Source organism: Dictyostelium discoideum, assembly GCF_000004695.1.
Source record: "Dictyostelium discoideum AX4 chromosome 4 chromosome, whole genome shotgun sequence".
In the NCBI taxonomy this organism is placed as follows: domain Eukaryota; phylum Evosea; class Eumycetozoa; order Dictyosteliales; family Dictyosteliaceae; genus Dictyostelium; species Dictyostelium discoideum.
Window position 1 is genome coordinate 377,914 of NC_007090.3, and position 26,820 is coordinate 404,733.

The window sequence follows — 26,820 nt, forward strand, 5'->3', positions numbered from 1 at the left end:
AAAATTGAATGGTGAATGTATTGTTACAAATTTGATAATTTTGGTAAATCAACCCATTGATTTAAAATTAAATCACTCAAAGTTTTACCATGACGATCTATTCTTCTACTAACACAAACACCACCATCTAAAGCATTATTTAAAACTATATTTAATGAAGAGATACCAGGAAGACTATAAATTGAAATATCGGGCTCGCCTCTTAAAAGATTTCCATAAATCTTTGAAACCCATTCTTTTGTAACTACCTTTTTAATTCGATCGAAATCTTTTATATCATATGGAATCAAACTAACATTGGTAGTATCTCCTTTATCTCCACTTCTTGAATGACAAATATTATATAATAAAACTTTACCATTATTATTACTATTATTATTATTATTATTATTACTATTACTACTATTATTATTATTGTTTTTATTACACCTATTAAATCTAAAACCTTTACTATACGTTATTATATTTTGATTTTTAATTGTTTTAAATTCATTTATAAATATATCTAAATCATTATTATTATTATTGTTTATTATTTTATACCCATTATTTATACTATTTAAATTATTATTATTATTATTATTATTATTATTATTATTATTATTATTATTATTATTATTTTGAAATATAAATGTATTCCAATTTATTTTTTCTCTTGGTATTAATTGTTTAACTAATCTAACATCTTTTTTAATACCAAATGCGAAACCACCACCACCAGCAGGACCACATAAACCTAAACCTTGTAATTCCATACCTAATGCTTCGGCATCCTCTTTATTTTGAAATAATCCATCTAATCTTAATCTTACTTCTGGTGGATATTGATTATTAAATTGTTGAAAATTTTTAATATTTATATCGTTATTATTACTATTATTATTATTATTATTATTATCATTATTATTATTATTATTATCATTATTACTATTATTATTATTTAATAATTTTTCAATTGAAATTGGTGGATAAGAAAAGTTTGAACCATGTGGAAAATATAAACTATTATAACCAAGTAAATAACTAAAAACATCATTCATTATACCTTTTTTCCTAGATTCCATCCAATGATATATTAATTTATTTGCCCAATAAGCTCTCTCTACACAACCTAATCCACCATAACTAACTTCTGCCCATGCTTTAAATCCTGCATTCCTTGCAACTAATCTTAATAATGTTTTTGGTCTTTGGGTACCAATTGCTCCTCTTGCAATCACTGAATTCTCTGAAATTGGTATAAATTCAACTTTACTAAAATCTACAATTGCATCTGGCTAAATATATATATATATAATTGGAAATTTTAAAATTAGTATATTATTTATCTGTATATTTATTAACCATATATATATATATATATATATATATATATATATATATATATATATAATACAAACAGTTATATATTCTTTTGGATTACCAATTTCATAAGTTAATTGTTGTTTACAAGTTCTTTCAGATAATTCACCACCACTACCTTCAACTTTACCCAATATGATACGACCATTACAATCGATATCACAAAATGGTAAAGAAAGGTTTAATAAATCTTCAAATTTCATATCTCTTCCCAATGGATGAGCAAAATAACCACCTGTTAAATGACATGCACATTCCAATAAATGACCTGCCAATGTTGCTTGTGCTATTAAATTCATATCATTCTTTAAATCCCATCCAAATGTAAATGCAATTGGTGCTACAAATAATGATGGATCTGCAACTCTACCTGCAATCTAAAATTAAAAATATATAACAAAAAAAAAATAAAAAAAAAAATAAAAAAATGAATTTATTTTAGTGATCATTATAATTCTTTTTTTTTTTTTTTAATATATATATATATATAATACACTTACAACTAAATCAGGATTTAATTTTAAAGCATCAATTATAGCATCGGCACCTAAATATGTACAACCAACTTCCCAATTCTCTTCAATTGAATGTTGATCTGAATCTAATCCACCATCAACTGCAAACCCATTTGTACTTGATAATTTTATATTATATTTTTTATTATTATTATTATTATTATTACTATTATTTTGATTATTATCATTATTATGTATATTTTCACTAATTACAACTATTTTAATATGATTTAAACCTAAAGATTTTGCAATTTCAAATGCTTCTTCACCTGCACCTTTTGGATCGGCTGCACCCATATTAGTGATGATTGTAACATTTCTTTTCTTTGCAGGTGGTAATAATGATGTTAACCACTCTTTTAAACGTGGATCGTAACCTTTACCATTGTTTTTCATTCTTCTTATGCTATCTGTCAAGGTTCTCTCTGCTAAACACTCTAATACTAAATAATCTAATTTACCCTTTTCAACTAATTGAACCGCTGGTGGTACCCTATCTCCTTGATATCCTGCACCACTTCCAATTCTTAAAATATCTTTATTCATTTTAATTGTTGTTGTTGTTGTTTGTTTCATCTTCATTTTCTTTTTTTTTATAAAAATAAAAATAAAAATAAAAATATATTTATATATTTATTTCTTTTTTATTTCTTTTATTTATATGTATATATATATATAAGTCTATTATTTGAATAGATTGTGTTAATTTATTTATTTTTTTTTTAATATTTTTTTATTTTTTTTTTAGTGGTTTTGTGTTGTGTGTGTTTGACAAAAGTGGGTGAAATTGTATTGTTTTTAAGTTTAAATAGTGTCGCTAAAGGTAGAGGTTTTCAAAAAAAAAGAAAAAAATAAAAAATAAAAAATTAAAAAAAAAAAATTAAAAAAAAAATAAAAAAAAAAAATAAAAAAAAAAAATTTTAAAATATGTTATATTGTTGGATATTTATTTATTACGATTCACGAACCAATTTGATAAGTATTTTTGAACTTGAAATGAAAAATAATTAAAGTATTGAATAATAAAAAAAGAAAAAAAATGAAATATAATAAAATAAAATATGATTTTTTAATTTTTTATAATTTATAACAAATAAAAAAATAAAATTTTAATTAAAAAAAAAAAAATATGATTTTTTAATTTATTATAATTTATAAAATTTTATACCCTCTTTTTAAAATTTTATTATCATATTTAAATAAAAAAAAAAAAAAAAAAAAAAAACTAATGAATTAATTAAAAAAAAAAAAAAAAAAGAAAAAAAAAAAAAAAAAATATCTATCTAAACGTCATTTTAATTTGGATAAAATAATAAAAAAAATAGGGGGAAAGATCGGTAAATGGAAATTTTTTATTTTTTTTTTTTTTTGGTAAATTATTGTTTTTATACATATTAAAAATAAAAATAAAATAAAAAATAAAAAAATAGAAAAATAAAAACAGTTGGACCAATTTTAATTTTTTATTTGTTTTATTTGATGTTTTCAATAAAAAAAAAAAAAAAAAAAAAAAAAAAAAAAAAAATTTTACATTACATATAGACAAAGAGGCACTCGAACTTTTTCGTTTGTTAAAAAAAGATTTAAAAATAGATTAAATAAAAGATTATCCTTATTTTATTTTTTTTTTTATTTTATTTTTTTTTAAACATTAAAAAAAAAAAAAAAAAATTTTAAAAAAAAAAATAAAAAAAAAATAAAATAAAAATAAAAAAAAAGATTTTTTTTTTTAAAAAAAAAAAAAAAAAAAAAAACTCCTCCAATTGTGATCACTCAATTACAAATACACAATAAAAAAAAATATTTATAAATAAACTCATCACCCAACAACACTACCTACCCAATTAACCAACTAAATAACTAACCAACCAAACAGCACCAAACAACAACACCCAACCAAACAAACAAATAAATAAATAAATAACAACACTCGTAATACCATACACAACACATACCCACACTATATATATATATAAATATTATTTTATATATAAAAAAAAAAACAACAACAACAACTATATATAAAGAATGAATACATCAACATTTAATTTGGATCATTGTATTGAAAAACTACAAAAATGTGAGATTTTACCAGAATCAACAATTAAAGAGATCACCGATAAAATGAAGGAGTTATTAATAAGTGAATCAAATGTTCAAGAAATCAGATCCCCTGTTACCGTTGTAGGTGATGTTCATGGGTAAATTTATTATAATTATTATTAAACACTTTTTTTTTTTTTTTTTTTTTTTAAATTTTTCACTAACTTTATTAACTGTATTATTATTATTTAATTTTATTATAGTCAATTTTATGATGTTTTAGAAATATTCAAAATTGGTGGTCAATGTCCAGATACAAACTACTTATTTTTAGGTGACTATGTTGATAGAGGTTATCACAGTGTAGAAACTATATCACTCTTAACTTGTTTGAAATTAAGGTAAGGGTTAAAATAATAAAAAAAAAAATAATAATAATAATAATAATAATAACACTTTTTTTTTTTTTTTTTTTTTTTATTAAAATAATAAAATAAAATAAAAAAGATATCCATCACGTATTACACTTTTAAGAGGTAATCATGAATCTAGACAAATTACACAAGTTTATGGTTTTTATGGAGAATGTATGAGAAAATATGGTAACCCAACAGTTTGGAAATACTTTACAGAGATGTTTGATTATTTATCAGTTGCAGCAATCATTGATGAAGCAATCTATTGTGTACATGGTGGTTTATCACCATCTGCTTTATCAATTGATCAAATTAAAGTTTTGGATAGATTCCAAGAAGTACCAAATGAAGGTGCTTTAAGTGATATCCTTTGGAGTGGTAAGATTTTTTTTTTTTTTTATATATATATATATATATATATATATATATATATAAATATATATTAATACTAACACTTAAATATATAAATTTATATATTTATTTATATAAATTTAGACCCAGATCCAGATAGAGAAGGATTTGTTGAAAGTCAAAGAGGAGCAGGTTATAGTTATGGTAAAGATGTTACACTAAGATTCTTACAAAATAATAAAATGCAACATATCATTAGAGCACATCAATTGTGTATGGATGGTTATCAAACATTATTTGATAATAAACTTTCAACAGTTTGGTCCGCTCCAAACTATTGTAATAGATGTGGTAATATGGCTTCAATTGTAGAGGTCAATGAAAAATTGGAAAGATATTTTAACACCTATGCTGCTGCTCCACAAAGTTTATCAAATAAACCAACTTTAGATACAAATAAAGAATTACCTGATTATTTCTTGTAATTCTAAATAATAATAATAATAATAATAATAATAATAATAATAAAAATAATAATAATAATAATAATAATAATGATAATAATAATAATAATAATAATAATAATAATAATAATAATAATAATAAACAAACAACACAAACAAACAAACAACACAAACAAACAAACAAACAAACAAACAAACAAACAAACAAACAAACAAACAAACAAACAAACAAACAAACAAACAAACAAACAAACAAACAAACAAACAAACAAACAAACAAACAAACAAACAAACAAACAAACAAACAAACAAACAACAAACCATTTCATCTTTACGCAACCTTCATCATCTATTCCGAATCACCGAATAATAACAAATAATTAATAATCAAAAAAAAAAAAAGAAAAAAAAAAAAAAAAGAAAAAAAAAAAAAAAAGAAAAAAAAAAAAAATACTCTATCGACTATAAACTCTTTAAATAGTAATAATAAATAAAAATGGATTTCGTTATCCAATTTGTAATTCTATTGTAAAAAAAAAAAAAAAGATTCTATTTTTCAAAGTTTCTTTTATTTTTACTCATTGCAACATTTTCCAAGGATATTGTTTGAAAAGAAAAAATAAAATAATAAAAGTGCAAAATATAATATTAAGTGTTTAAAGATTTGGTTTATTTTATTTATATATTTACAAGTAGACAACAATTTCTATTTTAAAGAATTATTATTATTAATTATTATTGATTATTGATTATTATTATTATTATTATTATTATTATTCATATATATTTAATAACTATTATCAGCATTGAAAGCTCTTGGAATTTTAGATGATGTAAAATTATGGACATGATTTAATTCATTTAATTTGTCTCTACAGAAATCTGCAACTTTTTGGTTTTCATTAGCATCTTCACCTTTTATTTAAAAAAAAAAAAAAAAGAAAAAAAAAAAAGAAAAAAAGAATATTAGTTTTAAAATTTAATTCTAAAAAAAGATAAAACAATATTTAAAAAGAGAAAATAAAAAAAAAAAACATACCTGCAATAGACCAATTGATTTGGAAAGTGAGTGGTAAAGTTTCATAAATTTTATAAGCATCTACAGCTTCATCTTTTGATAATGAAGTTTTCTTTACTTGGGTTTCTAAATTTAAAAGAGTTTCTTTAACATCTAAAACTGATTTCTTTGCTTGAGCTGGATCGAAACAAACACCTTTAACAAATGTCATTTTATTATACTATTAAGATTATTAATTATTATTTAAAGAAAATAAGGTGGCTAGTTTGTTGTATGAATTAATGAGAAAAAAAAAAAAAAAATTAGTAAATAAAAAATTATTTATTTTATATATATGTTACTATTATTTATTATCTATTTTGTTTGTTAAAATTACCTTTTTTTTTTAAAGTGTCAGGGTTTTTATAAAATAAAAAATAATAAAAAAAAAAATTTTATTTTTATAGGAAAAAAAAAAATAAAAAAAAAATAAAATTTAATTAAAAATATCTTTTAAAAAAAAAATTTTCAAATAAAATAAAAAAAAAAATAGATTTTTGAGAGGAGTATTCAGATGTTTATTATGAAAATAATGAAATAGTCAAATGTCACTTTTGGTGTGTGGAGGGGGTGTATTATAAAAAACTCGTAGAAATGTTTATGTTTTTAATTTTTATTTTATTTTTTTTATTTTATTTTTTTTTTTTTTTTTTTTTTTTTTTTTGATTAATAAAAATAAAGGACAACTATTTTTTTTTATTTTTTTTATTTTTATTTTTATTTTTATTTTTATTTTTATTTTTATTTTTATTTTTATTTTTTTTATTTTATTTTATATTATTTTATTTGTTTATAATAATATCTAATTATTAGAAATTATATTTGTAATTATTTAGAAATCCACCAACCAAAAAAGAATTTAAATTAAAAAATAAAGGTAAAAAAAAAAAAAGTAAACTGATCGTGTCCTTTTTTTTTTTTTTTTTTTCATTGGATATTTAAATGAAAATAGATTAATATTTACTATTTTATTATTTTTTTTTTTTTCACTCCAATTGTGCCAAATTACAATTTTTTCCCCCTTTTTTTTATAAACGATTTAAATATGATATAACCATTATTATAAATTATTCAATGAGTTTTCATTTTGAAATTTAAATTTAATTTATTGTTTTTTTCACTTATTTTTAAAATAATATTTTCATTTTTTTCATTTTATTTTTTTTATTATTTTTTAATATGGATTTAGTATTGACAAATAGAACACTCGAAAATACATAAAATGATATCATAAATAAAAAAAAAAAAAAAAAATTAAAATGAAACAAAAAATAAAATAATTATTTTTTTTTTTATTTATTTTATTTCTTTTTTAATCACAATTTTTTTTTTTTTTATTAGTTTATAATTATTTACCATTCATACACAGCAACAATGCAGTTTACTTAATAAGGATGCATTGATGAACCTGATAATCAAATGATAGAGAAAGTAAAGAAATTTCAATGTCATTATGGTTAATTTCAATCATTTAAATCCAGTGTCAGGGATCAAGGAACGATTATAAATCTATCTACTATGACATTAAGAATGATAAACAAATAAAAAAATTTTATTTTTATAAAAAAAAGCAAATTAATAAATATAAATATAAACAAAATTTATTTTAATTCCAATGGATATTGTTTTTTTTTTTTTTAATTTTTATCATTTATATTGGTTAATATTAAATGATATTAATATTATAATATTTATTAAAAATGTATATATTTATTATATAATATTAAAATGATTTTTTTTTTAAAATAAAGTTTTTTTTTATTTTTTTAATTTTTAGTTTTTTTATTTTTTATTTTATATGTACAATTAAATAAATTTGGATAATGAATCAACAGTCTCACCTAACCATTCAAAATTATGATATTCTGCAATACTTTTAAAGATAATTAAACTAAAATAAAAAAAAAGGAATTAGTCATCAAAAAAAAAAAAAAAAAAAAAAAAAAAAAAAAAAAATAATAATAATAAAAACTTACTCTTTAGAAAATAAATTATTTGATTGAGTACATTCCCATTGACCAGAACATTGTGGACAAATATCACCAAGGTTATCAGATTTAACATCATTACATTTTGAGCATCTTAAATCTTGTAATTGATAAGATAATGAACGTCTTTGAATGATTTCAACTAATTGACTTTCGATAGTATTTTTAGAATAATGACCTTTACATTGAATACAAGATAATTCTGGAACTCTAATAATATTGTCATCATCACCTTCATTTTCTTCATTATCATCATCACTATCATCACTGTCATTGTTGTTACTCTTTTGTTGAGAAGATAATCTTGAAGAGATAGAAGTTGTATTTGTATTTCTTAATAAATCAATATCTCTACATGAATGACAAGATGAACAAATTACATCAGGTAAAGTGAAAGACACGCATGGATCTTTGAATTTAGCTTCATCAGAGAATTCTCTAACTTTCATTGATGTCATTAATTTCATTCTTAAACGTGATACTCTTGATGAGATTGATTTATCAATTGATAATACATGACAAACGAATTTAATGAATTCTAATGGTGGATTATTTAATTTCAAATAACCACCTGGTAATTGTGGAAATTCTAATGATGATTGATTAACTTGGAAATGATCCAATAATGTAAAAATACGATTAACATCAATTAATAAATCAAATTTAGATGTAGCTTTCTTTGTTTTTGATGTAGTTGTAGTTGTTGATGATGATGAAGATGGTGGAATACTAATATCTTCATCCTCTTCTTCATTCCAAGTTGAACTTTTTCTTAAATCTGGTTTAGTTGGTTCATTAATAGTATCTTTTGTAGTTGTTGTTGTTGCTGCGGTTGAATCATTATTAGAGGAGGAGGAAGTTGTACTAATTTTTTGTTTTAATAAATATCTTTGTTGTTGTTCTTTTTGAATTCTATTTAATTCATCTCTTTCAGTATGCAATTTATAAATATAATCTGAAATGATAATAATGAAAGAAGTTTGAATTTGTGGTGGTAAAAATTCTGCAATATTCCAATTGGTTATGATTTTACCATTTTTAATTTTTTTTAATTTTTTATTTTTATTCTGTTGTTGCTCTTCTTCATTTTCAGATACATCATCATCATCGTCATCATCAGCATTATCTTGTTGTTGTTGTTGTTGTTGTTGATTTTTATTAATTAATGGATTAAAATATAAAATACCAGAATAATTTGAATTATTTAACCATAATAAATTATGATAATAATTTGTTTGTTTAAAATTAATCCAACTAAATAATTCTTTCTTTTTAATTACAGCCAAGATATAGTTACAATAAGAACGAGCATCTTCAATTGAATCCTTTTGAGAACAAATGATAATCTTATTGAAATTTGCATAAACTATTTTACTACCCAATTTTTTAAATTCGAAAATCAATTGAATGAAAACTTTTTTCATTAATTGATGTAAAGTACGATAAAGGATAGGATCATAAAGTTTTGAATTGGTCGAGCTAATCCAACGATAGAAATGTAATAAAAGATAATTTGAATAACGTGAACTAATTTCATTTCTTTTACTATTACTACCTGATACTAAATCCAATTTCCATTTTGATACTAAATTTCTAAGAATATTAAATTCTTTTTCACAACCACTAATTTGATGATTAATTGCTGATCTAAATTTATTTGTAATTGATAATTTATCAAATGATGATGTTGTATCATTTGTAGTATTTTGATTTGCACCATTTTTGGTATTGGAATTATTTGAAGTATTTTTAATATCATCAAACATTGCAACATTTGATTCATCACCTAATTCATTACCTAAAATACCTTCAATTTCAGCCAAATGAATTGATTCCAAGATTGTATTTGTTGCTAAATTTTCAATATCCAATTCGAAACAAACTTGATTATAACAATCTGAATTATTAATTTCAACATTATTTAATTCTTCATAGAATTTTGCATCATCTTCTTCTGAACCACCTAAATCTGGGAAGTTTGAATCAGACATCCAAAGGAGATGTTTTTGTTCAACCAAAGAACGAGCATAGAGAATATCACACATGAATGATGCATTATCAGTTGGAATATTACCAATGGGTATATTTGCATAACGTGACATATTTGCATAGTAAACCCAAAGTTTTGGTGCATCCATTAAACGTAATGGTAAGGGTTTCAATGAATGAACATCCCAATTGAATGGTGAATACATTGAATCGTTGTCATGGTAAGGTACTGGTACACGTGGGAATTCTCTAAGTATTGGAATTTGTTCCAATATTCCAATTGCATTTGGAACTTGTAGTAGAATGATAGTTGGTAAACCTTTACGTTGATATTCCATAATTAATGAACCAATTTCTTTTTTTGCCAAAGACATACTTGATTTTTGGTCCATTGTAAAGGTGATTTCTGGTAGTTTCTCCTTTATGGAATTCAATACTCTTGCATCGATTTTGTTGGCGGCCATATAAGGATTTGAGAAAATAACTGAACATTGTTGAGTATTCATATTGAAAAGAACGAAATAACCGTCTTTTCCATCACGACTATTATGATACAAAAAGAGTTGATTAAAGTTATGTTCTGCAAGATAATGAAATTGTTTATCAGGTTTTGAAGCGATATCCTCCAAAGAGAATCTTGTGTTACTATTGACTATTTTAGTAAAGAATGGTGATACTCTTGACAAAGTAGCTACACAACCACATTGAATAATGGCTTTAATATCCAATGGTACCTTTGTTTCATAGACACCCTCAATCATTGGATTGGTGAATAGTGTATTCAATTCCTTTGATTGTTCTAAAAATTGACTTTCACTCATTGTCACTGAAAAAACATTAAATCTTTGTTTACCTCTTGGTGGTATTACATTTGTATTCTTTTGTGCATCTTCATATGGATCGGTATCAATTGAATTTAAATAAAACACTCTACCAATGTCAACTTTAATTGGTATCAATTGATCCTCAATCAATGACCACATTTGATAAATACCTGGTTCACCGCCATAAATTGGTTCAATCGATATAATATTCCAATATCCTTTTTTAATTATATCTGATTGACTCTTAAAGAATGACGATGATGAACTTTCTCTATTTGTTAATTTTGAACCAATTCTAAAACTATCACTATCAAATAATGATCCACCTAATCTTTGTCTTCTCTTTTTTAATAAACGTTGAATTTTCCATTTCTTTTTTGATATTGATAACCAACCTTGGAAATCTTTATCAATAGATGGTGTTTTAGTTTCCATAATTTGTTTTTCTTGTTCATTTGTAAATGTTTCAATTGATGATTTTGATTTTTTAATTAAAAGACTTGAAACATCACTTGATGATTGTTTACTTCTTTTAAATTTAGTAACTTTTGGATTAAATGCTGGTAAATCTTTAAATCTTGATGAAAACATATTTTCAATATCATCAGTTTGTTGTGGTTTCGAATTATCATTATCATTATCGTTATCATTATCATTATCATTATCATTGTCTTGATCATTATCTTCAGTTTTTTCAAAAAATGAAGTAATTGAAGTTTGTTGACGACCATCTTCATTTCTTCTAATTTCTTTTAAAATCCAATCTGGATGAATAACACGTGGTACTGGATTTGTAACATTTTGAAGTGCAGCAGGAATTGTAATAATTTTTTGAATTACACCAGATAAACGTTGACGATAATAATCCCAATCGATTAATTCACGAATATCTAAATCACCACTTGGAGATTTTGTCCATCTTCTAAGATAATGACAACGAGTTTCAAAATCTGCATCAAAAATTGCAACTGGTAAAGCACGTTCAGTAATTGGTGAACCGGCTGGTTTATTGGAGATAATGTATTGACATGATAAACCTTTATCCTTGATCATATCGTCACCTAAAAACTCTGCTAACTTTTTGGCAGTACTAATAGCTGAACTCTTTTGTGTACCATATTCTTCTAATTTTCTACTCATATTACTACTTTCGGTAATTAGTTCTATTAGATCCTTTTCTTCATAGTTTTCAGCATGACTATCTAGAATGTCTAACCAACGATTTGCAACGGCACCAACCGACTGATAACAGCCTTCCAAACTATCACCACCTAAAAATTCTTTAAACACTTCAGATTGGAAAAGTTTAATCAATTTCAATTCACCACGTCTTTTAATTTCGAAACCTTTTAATTCACAAATACGACCTTCACGATTGAATACAGCGTAACGTTTCTTTAATTTCACATCTTTCTCTTTACTAGTTGGAATTAACATACAACGATAAGGACCATCACATTCGAATAGAATGGAACATTCGTCACGAATTGTATAAGTGTTGGTTTCAGCATTGTAATCTTGGTATTGATGATTTGTGAAACTTTTTGCAACTTTTTCATTCAACATTTCGCAAATGTAAGAAAAAGTAACTTTTTTACCAGTACTGGCTGATTTTAATGTGTAATTCTCTGGGAAATGTGATGGAAGTATACACCAAATACCATCGGTATCAATCTCTAATGGTCTACCCATTTGCTCTACCACTTCTCTTGCTTCTTTAATGATGTTTGAACCTGTATGTGTTACAATACCTGCCATTTGCATAGAATACCAACGAGCACCTTTTCTCATTACATAACCATAGAAAGAGTTTAGAATACACTTGTGAGCTAATTGAAGACTTTCATAGAGTACAACCATACCTTGTGCAGCTACCACAGCAACACTATTGGTACCACCAGATTCTTGCATTGCTTGATCATACTTTATCTTCCAATCACGATGATGATTCTTGAAAACATAACGACGATCACGGAATAGACGTACAGTATCGACGTAGAATGAATTTTCACGCATACAAATAGTGTCGGAACGAATTTCTTGTGTGATTTGATGGGTTTTTCTATAGACTTTTCTAGAGTACTCTTTTAAACGTTTTCTTAATAATTCATTACGTTTCTCTTCACTTAGTGATAAGAATGATTTTCTTTCATCTCCATCACCAAATTTCTCAGATTCCAATTGTTGTAGAATTAAACGATACTCTGACTGATTCGATGGTGAATAGTCACCCCTCCATTGCCAGTCGAGAGTACGTTGACATTGAGACTCTGGTTTATTGTAGACACAAGTGGCACAAACCTCGTCATTGACCACTGCAGTTGGTTGAAGTTTATTGGTGAGAATAATATTGGGATACATAGCAGACACATCAAGATGGTAAATTAATGGATGTGATTGTTGTTTTGGATTCTCTTTTAACAATGTGAATTTCTTTAATACGTCTTCTTTCACTTCTTGATAATTACTAACGGTATCTAATGGAATGCCGCCCTCCTTCAATGCAAACTTCAAAACTTGATCAATGTTACCCATATGCTTTTCAATTGAAGCAGGGTCTAATGAGAAATTAGTTGGAATATCTGATCTGAATACACCAGACTCTAAACACTCTACATGACCACCCACATAAGTCTCGCTCTCTAATAAATGACCCTTATACATACTATTAATATCATCCTTATGTTTATTTGGAAATATTACATCAGCTTTAAAAGCTTGAGTCATTAACAAGGCTTCACATAATGTACCTGAACCTTTTCTAAGCACATCGTCTGGATTCATTGGAATAATTGTACAAAGTGAGAAAATGAATGGATGAACATAATTCATATAGAGATAATAAGTTGCAACTGCATCGGAAACTGAGTAATTTGCTAAAGTTTCAGGATCCTCTTGAGCAGATTTTAACATTAACTCTGGATCCAACTCTAATGGATCGTATCTTAACTTTTCTCTTGTGACCGCTTTCAAACCGTGACTGCCATGTGGAAGATAACTGTCTCTCTTCACCCAGCAAAATGCATCCATATGAGGGTTGATCTTACTTCTATACTCGCCATTATCATTTCTAAATCCAATCTGATGAAACATACTCAAACCATGATACTCTGCTCTACTTTCAACAAAAGGCCAATCAAACATATCACCATTGTACGATACGAATATATGGGGTTTCTCTCTTTTAATTTCACTGAAAAACCTCTCCAATACTGATTTCTCATCGGGTTCATTAAAAACGGTGAATGGGCCATAATATTCAGGCTTTGGAGTATATTCGAAATCTTTGATATCCTCAGACACGATTTCACGATTTACAATTAAATAACCTTGTTTATCCAACATATAAGAGATCATCATAATTGAATCAATTGAAGAATCTGGAAATTTCAAAGGTAGCTTAGTAGTTTCAATATCATATGCCAACACTTTTGGATCAGGTCTATCAACACGAGTCGTTAATTCATTCACTGTTGTCAATCTACCATTCTTTATAACTGTATACCATAACCCAACACGAATATTTAAATCAATTGCTGCTCTAACATAATATGGTACATCATATTCTCTAATATCTAATATATATTCAGTTGCTTGTTTATTTAATTTACTATTATTATTATTATTATCATCTTTATTTAATTCTTTATTAAAATTATTATTATTTTGATTATTATTATTATTATAATTTTGATGATTATTATTATTATTATTTCCTTTATTATAATATGAATTTAAAATTTTATTTAATGATTCATCTTCATATGCTTCACTTGTATTTGATTTTTGTTTATTTCTTTTAATGATTGGGAATAAATCATTACGAACTGATAAAAGTGTTGAAACGTTATGAAAACGAATTTTTAAATATTTTCTTTTTAAACCTGATAAATGATTCTCTAAATCTAAATCCTCTTTATCCATAATATCAATACCTGCTATATCTTTTTCATAGGTACTCTTTAAATATGATTCTACTTCTGATTGATGACCTTCCTTTACATAAATATAAAAATATGGATTATAAGGTATCCATACTCTAAATGATGTTGCATCATCTTGAATAAAAAATAATTCTAATGAAGCTTTTTCAATATCAAGTCCATCTTTTGATGATCCCTGGGGAGGGGGTTTATAAATAAAAAATAAAAAATAAAAAATAACAAATAATAAAAAATAAAAAAATTTATTATTTTGGGGGTGGTAATAATTTGAAAAAATTATTAATTTGGTAATTTAAAAATAGAAATGAAAAAATAAAAATAAAAATAAATATAATTATTAGTATAAAAAAGGAAAATTTATTTATATCATAATTAAAAATAGAAAAAAGTAAATTACTATTATTATAATTTTAAGATTTTATTTAGATAGTAGTTATAATAATAATAATGTGGTGGTGGTTGTGGTGGGTAGTGTGTTTATGTGTGATTTTTATATAAAAATAAATAATTTATAGCAATTGCTATTTATGAATGTTTATTTGATATTAATCGTTTATCGTTGTTTTTTTTATTTTTGAAAAAAAAAAAAAAAAAAAAAAAAAAAGGTACTACTTACAGGTTGCATATTTAATAACCAACCCTCCTTTTCATAATTTTTGAAACCAACATATTTATCGTTTTCATCTTTTTCATCTTTATTTTTTTTATTTTCATTCCATTTTTGAGACATGGTTTGATTATTATTATTATTATTTTATTATTTGCGTGTGTTTTTACACACCTTTGCTATTATTACTTAAAATGATAACAATTGATGTGAATTATAACACTTTTTTCATATAAAAAAAAAGTAATTTTTTTAATGAAAGAAAAAAAAAAAAAAAAAAAAAAAATAAAAAATAATTTTACAAAAAAAAAAAAAAATAAAAAAAAAAAACCCGCCAAAAATTTATGGAGGGAAATTGGATGAAAAATAATTTTGTTTCTGAAAATAAAAAAAAAAAAAAGAAATCTTGGATATTTTAAATACACCAAACACATATAATTTATATTAATATAATAATAATTTTTGGTTATACTAAAAAATAATGATTAATATAATTTCCCCCCTTTTCCCCCCACCACCTAATAATATTATTGCTTTTATTTTTATATGATGTTTTAAAAAATCAATACTTACACATATCTAAGTACACCATTTCTTTATCCATAAAACACTAATAATTAATTAATAGTTACATATATGTAAATGCATAATTCATTATTACTATTTTTATATCAATCACCCCTCCACACATTTTTTATTAAAAAAAAAATAAAAATGAAATAAAAAAAAAAAAAAAAAAAAAAAAACTCTAGGAACCACATGGTGAAAAAGGGAAAGATCATCTTATATCTTTAAAAGTAAAAAAAACATGTGTTTTTTTTATTATTTCAAAACTTATTTTTTAAAATTTTTTTCATTTTATTTTATATTATTTTATATTATTTTTTATTATTTTTTAAAATTATTTGATTTTTTTATTTGTTTTTACTATTTAAACTTTTATTTTTTTTTTTTTTTCATTTTCTTTTTCAAAGTTTTGAAATAATTTATACATTTACATACATAAATACACCAATTAAAATGATTTAGAAAGAAAAAAAAAAAAAAAAAAAAAAAAAAAAAAAAAAAAAATTAAAAAGAAAAATTAATAAAACAAAAAAAAAAAAAAAAAATAAAGCTTACTATTATTTATTATATTTATATATACATATAATATATATATATATACGATTAGTATTAATACAACCCATAAGAAATAAAAAATAAAAAAAAATAAAAAATTTAATAAATAAAAAAAAAAAAAAATAATTAAATAAAATAATAATAATAATAATAAAAATATAAAAAGATGATAAAAAATAATAGTAATGAAAATATATTAGTTATAAATTCAAATGATAATATTGAATTAGAATTAGAAAGTGATTTATTATTATATGATAATAATAAAAAGGAAATGTTTATAAAGAAAGAGAAAAAGATAAAGACAATAAATATATCAATAGTATTTGCAATATTATTTTTTGGTGAAGTTGCAAGAGGTATAATTATTCCAACAATAAATTACTATTCAATATTGGTAGGTGGTACAGCGACGACATTGGGAATGGTGATATCGGCATTTAGTGCCGGTAGATTTTTAGCAACGATAGTACTTGGTTATTTCTCGAAATTCGATACCTATAAAAACATATTCAACATATCAATGGTACTTTGTATTATCGGTTCACTTTGGTATAGTTTCAGTTACATAGACCAAGGTAATCCGTTCATTGGTCAATCGTCATTGGTAATTTCAAGATTCGTTTTGGGATTTGGTGCTGGTACATTGAGTACTGCACGTTCATTCCTCGCTGATATAACCATTCCATCAGAGCGTACCACTTGGATTGCACTATCATCAGCACTCCAATTCCTTGGATTTGCAGTTTCACCAATCATAGGTTCACTCCTATCCTATATACCACCCTTCTCAATTGATGAAGTTATTAAAATAGATTCTATAACTTTACCTGGTTGGTTTTTAACATTCCAAAATTTCATACTTTTATTAATGATCATTTTCTATTTTCAAAATCCAACTTTAAATCAATTAGCATCAAATAATAATAATATGATTAATTCATCATCAGATTTAAATTTAAATAAAAAAAATAATAAAAGTGGTAGTAATAATAATAGTGATAATGAACAAGATGATTTTGAAATCGAAAGTTCATCATTAAAAAGTAGTGGTGGTGATGGTGATGGTGGTGATGGTGGTGGTGGTGGTGATAGTAGTACTACACAATTATTATTAAATCAACAATCATCAAATAATTCAAAACAACAACAACAACAACAACAAAATCAATCAATTTATAGAATATTATATAATAATAAAAGAATTTTTATAAATTTAATTATATTTATAATTTTAAATTTCTTTATTAGAGCAATACTTGGTATTTATGAAACATTAGGTTCAACATTCTATAGTAAATTAGATACTAGTATTAATAGTAGTACAAATTCTGGTTACTTTTTTGGTAGTATGGGATTCTTGGGTATTGTATTATTGCTTGTTATAAGTTGGCTTTGCAAAAAGGAATTGCTACATGACTATTGGATATTATGCTTTGGTAATTTAATAATCACGATTGGCTGTTTCGCAACTATGGTTCATCAATTAAGTTGGACTCGATTTGTATTTGGTTATATTTGCATTTGGGGCATTGGTTTCACTTTGGCTCAAACCGTCGTAGTTTCAATGTTTTCAAAAATTCTCTCAAACACAATTGGTAACGCATCTCAAGGTACTTTAATTGGTATCATCACTGCAAGTGGTTCATTGGGTCGTGTAATTGGTCCATTATTCTCGGGTTTACTCTATAATGAAAATGACCTCTTACCATTATTCTCTTTTGCTTTTGCTTTATCTTTAATCATATTATTCTCTTCAATTTTAATGATTCCAAAAGATATTTTAAAAATTAAATATTTAAATCATAATGATAATAATAATAATGAATATAATGAAGAAAATTATAATTTAATAAAATAAATAAATAATTTTTTTTTTTAAAATTTACAAATTTATTATATCATTAAATATTATTATTATTATTACTTTTTGAAATTTCTAATCATTGTATAAAAGTGTGGTGCATCTTGTGTATTTGAATGTTGTTGATAAAATTTTGAAGTTTTAAAATTATGAGTTTTAAAGAATTGAGTGAATTCTAAATCACATTCAGTATAGATTGAAGCATTTTGACTATCAGCTAAATTTAAGACATGTTGAATTAAATCACTACCTCTTTTACTACGTCTATAGGAATGTTCAATTGCAATACAATTTAAATACCAATGTTTGTTTGGATGATTTTTCATCTCAGCTTGATGTATACGTTCTGCGAAATCTGATGATTTTAAAATTCTTGATAAAACTGATACACCCAATTTAATTGGTGCCATATACATACCAACTTTAAACATCTCTGCAATGCTAACACCATTTACATCATGTGGTGGTTGTGCTATCATTATACCACTAATTGTTTGTTTATTATTATTATTATTATTACTATTATTACTATTATTATTACTATTATTATTAAGTTCAAAACATCCCCAAACTCTTGCTTTTTTTAAAGCATAGGTTAACATTTTATTACAAAACCAAGTTCCACCACTGATACGATATTCTGGTGAATTGTTGAAAAAGAAATTCATAAATATATCCTCACGTGTTGATTTCTCTAATAGTATTGCTGCTTCTTGAATATCATCTTGACAAAGTTCTCTTATTATATATGGTTTATTTTTTGGTGTTTCTTTTATAGCTTTTTCTCCATTATTATTATTATTATTTATATCTCTAAAGTTTTCAATGTTTTGAATATTTGATGACGATGATTCATCTGGTTGTTGATGATGTAATTGTTTATCTTTTTGTTGTTGTTGTTGTTGTTGTTGTTGTTGTTGTTGTTCCATATGTTTTATAATATCCCTTAAAGAATAATTTGGAGTAAGATCATTGGTTGTTATTTTAATATTACAAATTGGACATGTTTCTTTTTTTTGTAACCAAACTATAATTGAATCATTAGAGAATGAATGACCACATAATTTAGAAATTACTGGATCACTCATTATTTCCATTGTTATGGGATCTAATAAAATATCATTATCCATTTTTTTTTATATTTCTAGATATGTTTGTAGAAAAAATAAAAAAATAAAAACAAAAAAAAAAAAAAAAAAAAACAAAAGGTGAAAAAATAAAAAAATAAAAAAAAAAAAAAAATAAAAAAATAAATTCCCTAACCCCTAAAGTGTTGTCTCTCTAAAAATGGTTGATGTATGATATTCAGTGAAACCCACCCTTATATAATTACAAAATAATATATTTAAATGAATAAAATAATGTTTATTTTATTTTTTATAATTATGGCTTTTTTAAATGAAATTTTTTTTAATTTTTTTTTTTTTTTTTTTTTTTTTTTTTTTTTTGCCGAAATTGGTTTGTTTTAATTTAAAGGGTCTATATTTATTTTTGTTGATTTAATTTAAATAAATATTTATTTGCTTATATTATTTTTTTTTAATTTTATCATATTTTCCAAAAACAAACCTCTTTTTTTTTTTTTTTTTTTTTTTTTTTTTTTTTTTTTTTTTTTTATCTCGATATTAAATTTTTTTTTTTTTTATTTTTTTTTTTTTGTTGATTAAATTTTTTTTTTTTTTTTTTTTAATTTTATTTTATTAATTTTATTTTTTTTAAAACCAAATTAGAGTTGAAGGATTAACCAATATTTTTGGATATTGATAGAAAAGAGCTTTCCATGGAAAGTAAAAAAAATAAAAATAGTAAAAAAAAAATAAATAAAAATAAAATTAATAAAAATAACAATAAAAATAAACAACATGACAGATTATTAGGTGGTACTTCTATCACATGTGTTGATCAACTACAACAACAACAACAAAAAAAACAACAGCAACAACAACAACAACAAAATATAACTTTAAATTTTGAAATTTTACCAAAGAAATCGTTAGAGAGTTCAAAAATATTTAGAAATTCAAGAGTAATTTACACTACATATGGAAATGTGAGTTTAGTTAGTGCTAATCAAACTGGTTTTTTCCCTAATAATAATAATAATAATAATAATAGTAATAATAATAATAATAATAATAATAATAATAATAATAATAATAATAATAATAATAATAATAATAATAATAATAATAATAGTAATAATAATGAATATAGTCTTTGTGTAAATAAAACTAAAAGTCTTGGGGATAAAATTGGACAACTGAATGAAAAAATAGAACAACAAGAGAGATTACTTGAAACAACTAAAATAAATGATAGTCCAACTGACAGTAAAAACAATAGTAGCAATAACATTAACTGTAGCAGTAGCAGTAGCAGTAGCAGTAGCAGTAGCAGTAGCAGTAGCAGTAGCAGTAGCAGTAGCAGTAGCAGTAGCAGTAGCAGTAGCAGTAGCAGTAGCAGTAGCAGTAGCAGTAGTGGTGGCAGTTACAGTAATATTAATAGTAATAATAATAATAATAATAATAATAATAGTAATAATAATGCTAATAGTAATAATAATAATAATAATGATGATAATAATAATAATAATAATAATAATAATAATAATAATAATAATAATAATAAATGTAATAATAATAAATGCCTTAACAAACCTGTTTTTTTGTGTTGTAAAATAAAAATCTGTCTTGATTGTGCATTAGAATCTCATCCAAAACACAAATATGCTTTAATCGAAAATAATCATAGTAATAATAAAAGTGTACTTGACAATAATGATAATAAAAAAACTGTTATTGATTTAAATCAACAAAAGGAACTACCAACTGAAGATAATATTTTAAAACCTCAAGCACTTCCAAAAGATGAAATTAATGATATTGCAGAGAAAACAAAGGATTTGAAATCAGTAAGGTGTAGTTTTCATAACAAAAATATAAACTCTCTATGTATATCTTGTGAGTTGGTTCCATTATGCGAGGAGTGCAAGACTAATCACAGAGGACACGAATTAGATAACTTGGATGAAAAAGTTGGTGGTTTTTTCAAGAGTTTAGACTTAAAACGACTTTACACAGATCTAAATAATGAAGAAAACTCTAAACATATAAATAAATATGCAGATGGGAATTTTTCTAAAGACTTCAACGAAATTTCTCAAGAATTTGAAAAGAAATTTAAAAAAGAAGTAATTTCTGTTCAAGAACAATTCAATAAACGAGATTCGGATTTCATAAGAAAAAAAACCAAACTTGAAGAAAAAAACAAATGTTTAATAGAAATGGGGGAACGTGTTTTAGAAAATGGTCATTTATATAATCCAAACTCTTTGAACGAATCAGTTCACTATTATCAAAGGTTAATAGAATTGGTCCTAATTTCAAAAGAATTAGGGTTTAAACCAATAGATTTCCGTTCCTTGTTTCCTACAATTAGTAAATTTTTATCGGAAATTAAAACCCTCGAAACTGATATCAATAATTTTTTATAAACAATTAGTATCATAAAACCATTTTATTATTTTTTTTTTGGTTTATTTTAATTTTAACCTGGAAATAATAAAAATAAAAAACCCAAAACATTTGAATCTGACAAAATTTTTTTTTTTTTTGGATTTTTTAAAATTTAGTCAAAAAAAAAAAAAAAAACAGAATGATTACCTTTTTTTTTTTTTTTTTTCTTTTATATCATTTTGTGTATTTTTGAGTGCTCTATTTATCTATACAAAACTCATATTAAAAATAAATAAAATTAAATTGTTGTTAAACACAACAAATTCAAAATGTGGGACTTTGTTAAAAGTGAGAATTTTTATATGGCCAAATTAAAAAAATTTGCTTTTATGCCTATGTTTTATACAAATAAAACCAGATTTTACAAAAATAAAATTAAAAAATAAATATTTAACAGTGTTTCTGAATTGTGGTATTTTGTTAAAATAAAATAATAAAAAAATTAATCCAAACCAGCAAAATTGCAATTTTATTTTTTTTTTTTTTTTAAACAAAATGCCAATTTTTAACCGCTATTAGTGAATGGCCACAATTTTAATATAAATGTTTTTACCATCACGATATTATTTTAAAAAATTTCACTTTTTTTTTTTTCAAATTTTCTTTTTTTTTTTTTAAATTTTTTTTATTTTTTATTTTTTATTTTTTTTTTTTGTTTATTTACCAAAAAATGATAAACTCAGAAAAACAATGTATACATCACAATAGAGATTTGGTAGTATTTTGTTTAAGTTGTTGTTATCCATGTTGTGTTGAATGCATGGCAAGTGAAAAACATCACTACCACGATTTTAAAAAAATAGAAGATGATAACTTTGATGTTTACGATAATAAAAAAATTATCTCAATTCTAGAAAAATCAAAAGAAATTTTTGAAAATAAAAAAGCAAGTTACTATATAGATATCAAATCAGTTCATGATGGGTTTATTTTGATTCAAGAGCAATTAGAATTATTTAAAGATGGCATTTTAGAAAAACTGTTTAATTCTTTCAAGGAAAATTTGGTCATTAATGCAAAGATTGAAACTTTGGCTGGTGATATTTTAGTCACTGATAAAAATAGTGTATTTAAAATGATCGATCAATATAAAGAAAATAATATGGTAGGTTTGGTTCATACTTTGGTAGATAATATAAAAAACAATATAAACAATTGTTTTCAACAATTTAATGGAAACTATACAATTAATAAAAATAAAGATGCTGATAAAATTTCTGATTTTGAAAAAGGAACTATAGATCATATAAATAACAATCAAAATAATACCATCGTAAATAATAATAGTAATAATAATAATAATAATAATAATAATAATAATAATAATAATAATAATAATAATATTTTAATAGATAATAATGATAATATTAAAATAATAGTACCAAAAGATGTTGAATCATTGTCCTTAGATGGTTTAAAACAAGAATTAATTATTGACTCAATTCCTAATTCTGTAATTCATCCCCCTTTAGAAGATGAATTCAATAAATGTACATTACACCCAAACAAAGACATAATATCCTTGTGTTTATATTGTGAATTAATGCCATGTTGTGCTCTATGTATATCAAGTGAAGGGGAGCATCATGGTCATAATTCTGATTCATTAAAATCAACTTCAAATATTCTTTCATTAGCGAAAAATTTTAAAGATGATATATATCAAAAAGTAATAGGCAGAATAGAATCAAATCAAAAAATATTAAAAAAATCAAATGATATATACTATGAAATTAAAAGAATTTACGATATTATTTCAATGATAGATTTAGATATTAAAAAACAATTAGAAACAACCTTTGACGATAATACATTAATAATAAATACAAGTATAACTTCAATCAATAATGAAAATGAAATACTCTCAACAATAATTAATAATAATAAACATAACGATAATGATGTTGATAATGGTCAAACAGTAATTGAAATATTAAATCAAATTATTATAAAAAACAATCAACAACTTGATAGAGATACAATTAAAATTATTAAACAATATCAACAATCATTAATAGTATTAAATAATTATAATAATATATATAATTTTAATAAATTAAAAGAATATAAAAACCAAAGTATTCATTTTAATAATCAAATAATTGATGATATTAAAAATAATTTAAATTCAATTTATATCTTAAATGACACTAATATTCATAAAAATAATAGATACAAAGTAGAAATCGATGAAAACAATAATGAATTTATTAACTGTAAGTTTTATTTATACAAATTTTTTATAAATGATATTCACAATCTTCTAATTACCAAATATAGATGATGGTTTAAAGTTTTATATTTATACATATAGTGATTCTTTTAAATTAAAAAATGGTTGTGGTATAGCATTTACAGACCATTGTAATATTTTATCAAAATTAAAAAATAAATTACCATTAAATGTAATGCTGTTAGATGGATTCAATCAAAAATTAACACCAGGTATATTACCAGAAGGTGTTCAGTTATTGTATTTAGGTGATATTAAACAAGAATTAATGATTGGTTCAATTCCTAAAACTGTATTTAATGTCTATTTACTTGATGGATTCAATCAAAAACTATTACCAGAACGTGTTCGATCATTGCATTTAGGTGATATTAAACAAGAATTAATGATTGCTTCAATTCCTAAAACTGTATTAAGTCTCTATTTAGAAAATGGATTCAATCAAAAATTAACACCAGGTATATTACCAGAAGGTGTTAGATCATTGTATTTACGTGATATTAAACAAGAATTAATAATTGGTTCAATTCCTAAAACTGTATCTAGTGTCCATTTAGAAAATGGATTCAATCAAAAATTAACACCAGGTATATTACCAGAAGGTGTTATATCATTGTATTTATGTGATATTAAACAAGAATTAATAATTGGTTCAATTCCAAAAACTGTATATAGTGTCCATTTAGAAAATGGATTCAATCAAAAATTAACACCAGGTATATTACCAGAAGGTGTTAAATTATTGTATTTAGGTGATATTAAACAAGAATTAATGATTGGTTCAATTCCTAAAACTGTATCTAGTGTCCATTTAGAAGATGGATTCAATCAAAAACTAACACCAGGTATATTACCAGAAGGTGTTAAATCATTGGATTTAGGTGATATTAAACAAGAATTAATAATTGGTTCAATTCCTAAAACTGTATCTAGTGTCTATTTAGAAAATGGATTCAATCAAAAATTAACACCAGGTATATTACCAGAAGGTGTTGAATCATTGGATTTAGGTGATATTAAACAAGAATTAATGATTGGTTCAATTCCTAAAACTGTATCTAGTGTCTATTTAGAAAATGGATTCAAACAAAAATTAACACCAGGTATATTACCAGAAGGTGTTAAATCATTGCATTTATGTGATATTAAACAAGAATTAATGATTGGTTCAATTCCTAAAACTGTATTTAGTGTCTATTTAGAAAATGGATTCAATCAAAAATTAACACCAGGTATATTACCAGAAGGTGTTAAATCATTGCATTTACGTAATATTAAACAAGAATTAATGATTGGTTCAATTCCTGAAACTGTATCTAGTGTCCATTTAGAAAATGGATTCAATCAAAAATTAACACCAGGTATATTACCAGAAGGTGTTAAATTATTGCATTTAGGTGATATTAAACAAGAATTAATAATTGGTTCAATTCCTAAAACTGTAACTGAAGTGGTTATTTTTAGTAGTTTTAAACTACAAATTAAACCTTATGTTTCTGATACTGTTAAAATAACTATCGTGTAAAAAAAAAAAAACGGGTTTAATAAAGAATTCCAATAAAAAAAAATTGAAACCACAACATTTTAATTACTTTTTTTTTTTTTTTTTTTTTTTTTCCTTAAACCCTTAAAAACAAGTTAGAGTATTAGAACTAACCAATTATTCAACTTCAACTTCAATATCAATATCAATATCAATATCAACTTCAACTTCAACGAGCCCACATCGAGATCAACATCAAAAGCAAAGTCTTGGGGAGAAAATTAGACAACTTAACAAAGAAAATAAGACAATAAGAAATATAACTTGAAACAACTAAAACAAATGATAGTCCTCCTGAAAAACAATAGTAATAGTAGTAGTAATAGTAGTAGTCAGCGGTGGTAGTAGCACAATTTAATTATCATTACCAAAATATAATCAAATTCCATTCAGATATTAAATATTCAAATTGAGATTATAATTGATGAAAATGAAATTATCAAAGATTTATCATCAATTGTTGTAGGGAAATTTCAAAAAAATTTCACTACATTAACAGTAGTGATTTTTTGCAGTGAAAAACCAAAATGTATATTCAGTGAAAAAATTAATAAACAATTACTTGATTGTTTAGATTAACAATTTACTTTCAAATTTGCGCCAAATTTTTTTTTTTTTTTAATTTTTTTTTAATTTTTTTTTTTTAATTTTTATAAAAAATATAAATATAAAAATGAAATAAAAAATTAAAGAAATATGAAAAAATGAAATAATAACAATAATAATATTAATAATAATAATAATAATAATAATAATAATAATAATAATAATAATAATAATAATAATAATAATAATAATAATAATAATAATAATAATAATAATAATAATAATAATAATAATAATAATAAAAATTAATAATAATTAATAATAATTTAAACTGTTTAAAAATAGTTGTTTTTTATTGTTTTGGTTAACAATTTTTATATTTTATTTTTCTTATTATTAAATTTATTGTTATATAATGGAAATAGAGATATTAAAAC

At 23.2% G+C, this 26,820-nt stretch overlaps 8 protein-coding genes across 8 annotated transcripts; 4 read left to right on the forward strand and 4 right to left on the reverse strand.

Annotated features, from left to right (window-relative positions):
• Nucleotides 1-23: 23 nt before the first annotated feature.
• On the reverse strand, nt 24-2,459 carry DDB_G0283251 (hypothetical protein; the record flags this gene model as incomplete). Its single annotated transcript, XM_634116.1, has 3 exons — nt 24-1,277; nt 1,401-1,739; nt 1,863-2,459. The coding sequence occupies 3 exons, from the start codon at nt 2,457-2,459 to the stop codon at nt 24-26; spliced, it is 2,190 nt and encodes a 729-aa protein (XP_639208.1).
• Nucleotides 2,460-3,905: 1,446 nt separating this feature from the next.
• On the forward strand, nt 3,906-5,172 carry DDB_G0283187 (protein phosphatase; the record flags this gene model as incomplete). Its single annotated transcript, XM_634117.1, has 4 exons — nt 3,906-4,078; nt 4,184-4,321; nt 4,428-4,714; nt 4,832-5,172. The coding sequence occupies 4 exons, from the start codon at nt 3,906-3,908 to the stop codon at nt 5,170-5,172; spliced, it is 939 nt and encodes a 312-aa protein (XP_639209.1).
• Nucleotides 5,173-5,938: 766 nt separating this feature from the next.
• On the reverse strand, nt 5,939-6,380 carry DDB_G0283253 (hypothetical protein; the record flags this gene model as incomplete). Its single annotated transcript, XM_634118.1, has 2 exons — nt 5,939-6,066; nt 6,191-6,380. The coding sequence occupies 2 exons, from the start codon at nt 6,378-6,380 to the stop codon at nt 5,939-5,941; spliced, it is 318 nt and encodes a 105-aa protein (XP_639210.1).
• Nucleotides 6,381-8,014: 1,634 nt separating this feature from the next.
• Nucleotides 8,015-15,683, reverse strand: DDB_G0283189 (hypothetical protein; the record flags this gene model as incomplete). Its single annotated transcript, XM_634119.1, has 3 exons — nt 8,015-8,099; nt 8,185-15,128; nt 15,570-15,683. 3 exons carry the CDS (start codon nt 15,681-15,683, stop codon nt 8,015-8,017), a joined length of 7,143 nt encoding a protein of 2,380 aa, XP_639211.1.
• A 1,165-nt stretch (nt 15,684-16,848) lies between these two features.
• On the forward strand, nt 16,849-18,543 carry DDB_G0283191 (hypothetical protein; the record flags this gene model as incomplete). Its single annotated transcript, XM_634120.1, has 1 exon — nt 16,849-18,543. One exon carries the CDS (start codon nt 16,849-16,851, stop codon nt 18,541-18,543), a length of 1,695 nt encoding a protein of 564 aa, XP_639212.1.
• Nucleotides 18,544-18,605: 62 nt separating this feature from the next.
• On the reverse strand, nt 18,606-19,676 carry DDB_G0283193 (hypothetical protein; the record flags this gene model as incomplete). Its single annotated transcript, XM_634121.1, has 1 exon — nt 18,606-19,676. One exon carries the CDS (start codon nt 19,674-19,676, stop codon nt 18,606-18,608), a length of 1,071 nt encoding a protein of 356 aa, XP_639213.1.
• Nucleotides 19,677-20,326: 650 nt separating this feature from the next.
• On the forward strand, nt 20,327-22,039 carry DDB_G0283255 (hypothetical protein; the record flags this gene model as incomplete). The annotated part of the gene is made up of 1 exon (XM_634122.1): nt 20,327-22,039. One exon carries the CDS (start codon nt 20,327-20,329, stop codon nt 22,037-22,039), a length of 1,713 nt encoding a protein of 570 aa, XP_639214.1.
• Nucleotides 22,040-22,731: 692 nt separating this feature from the next.
• On the forward strand, nt 22,732-25,819 carry DDB_G0283195 (FNIP repeat-containing protein; the record flags this gene model as incomplete). Its single annotated transcript, XM_001134547.1, has 2 exons — nt 22,732-24,277; nt 24,342-25,819. The coding sequence occupies 2 exons, from the start codon at nt 22,732-22,734 to the stop codon at nt 25,817-25,819; spliced, it is 3,024 nt and encodes a 1,007-aa protein (XP_001134547.1).
• Nucleotides 25,820-26,820: the final 1,001 nt, after the last annotated feature.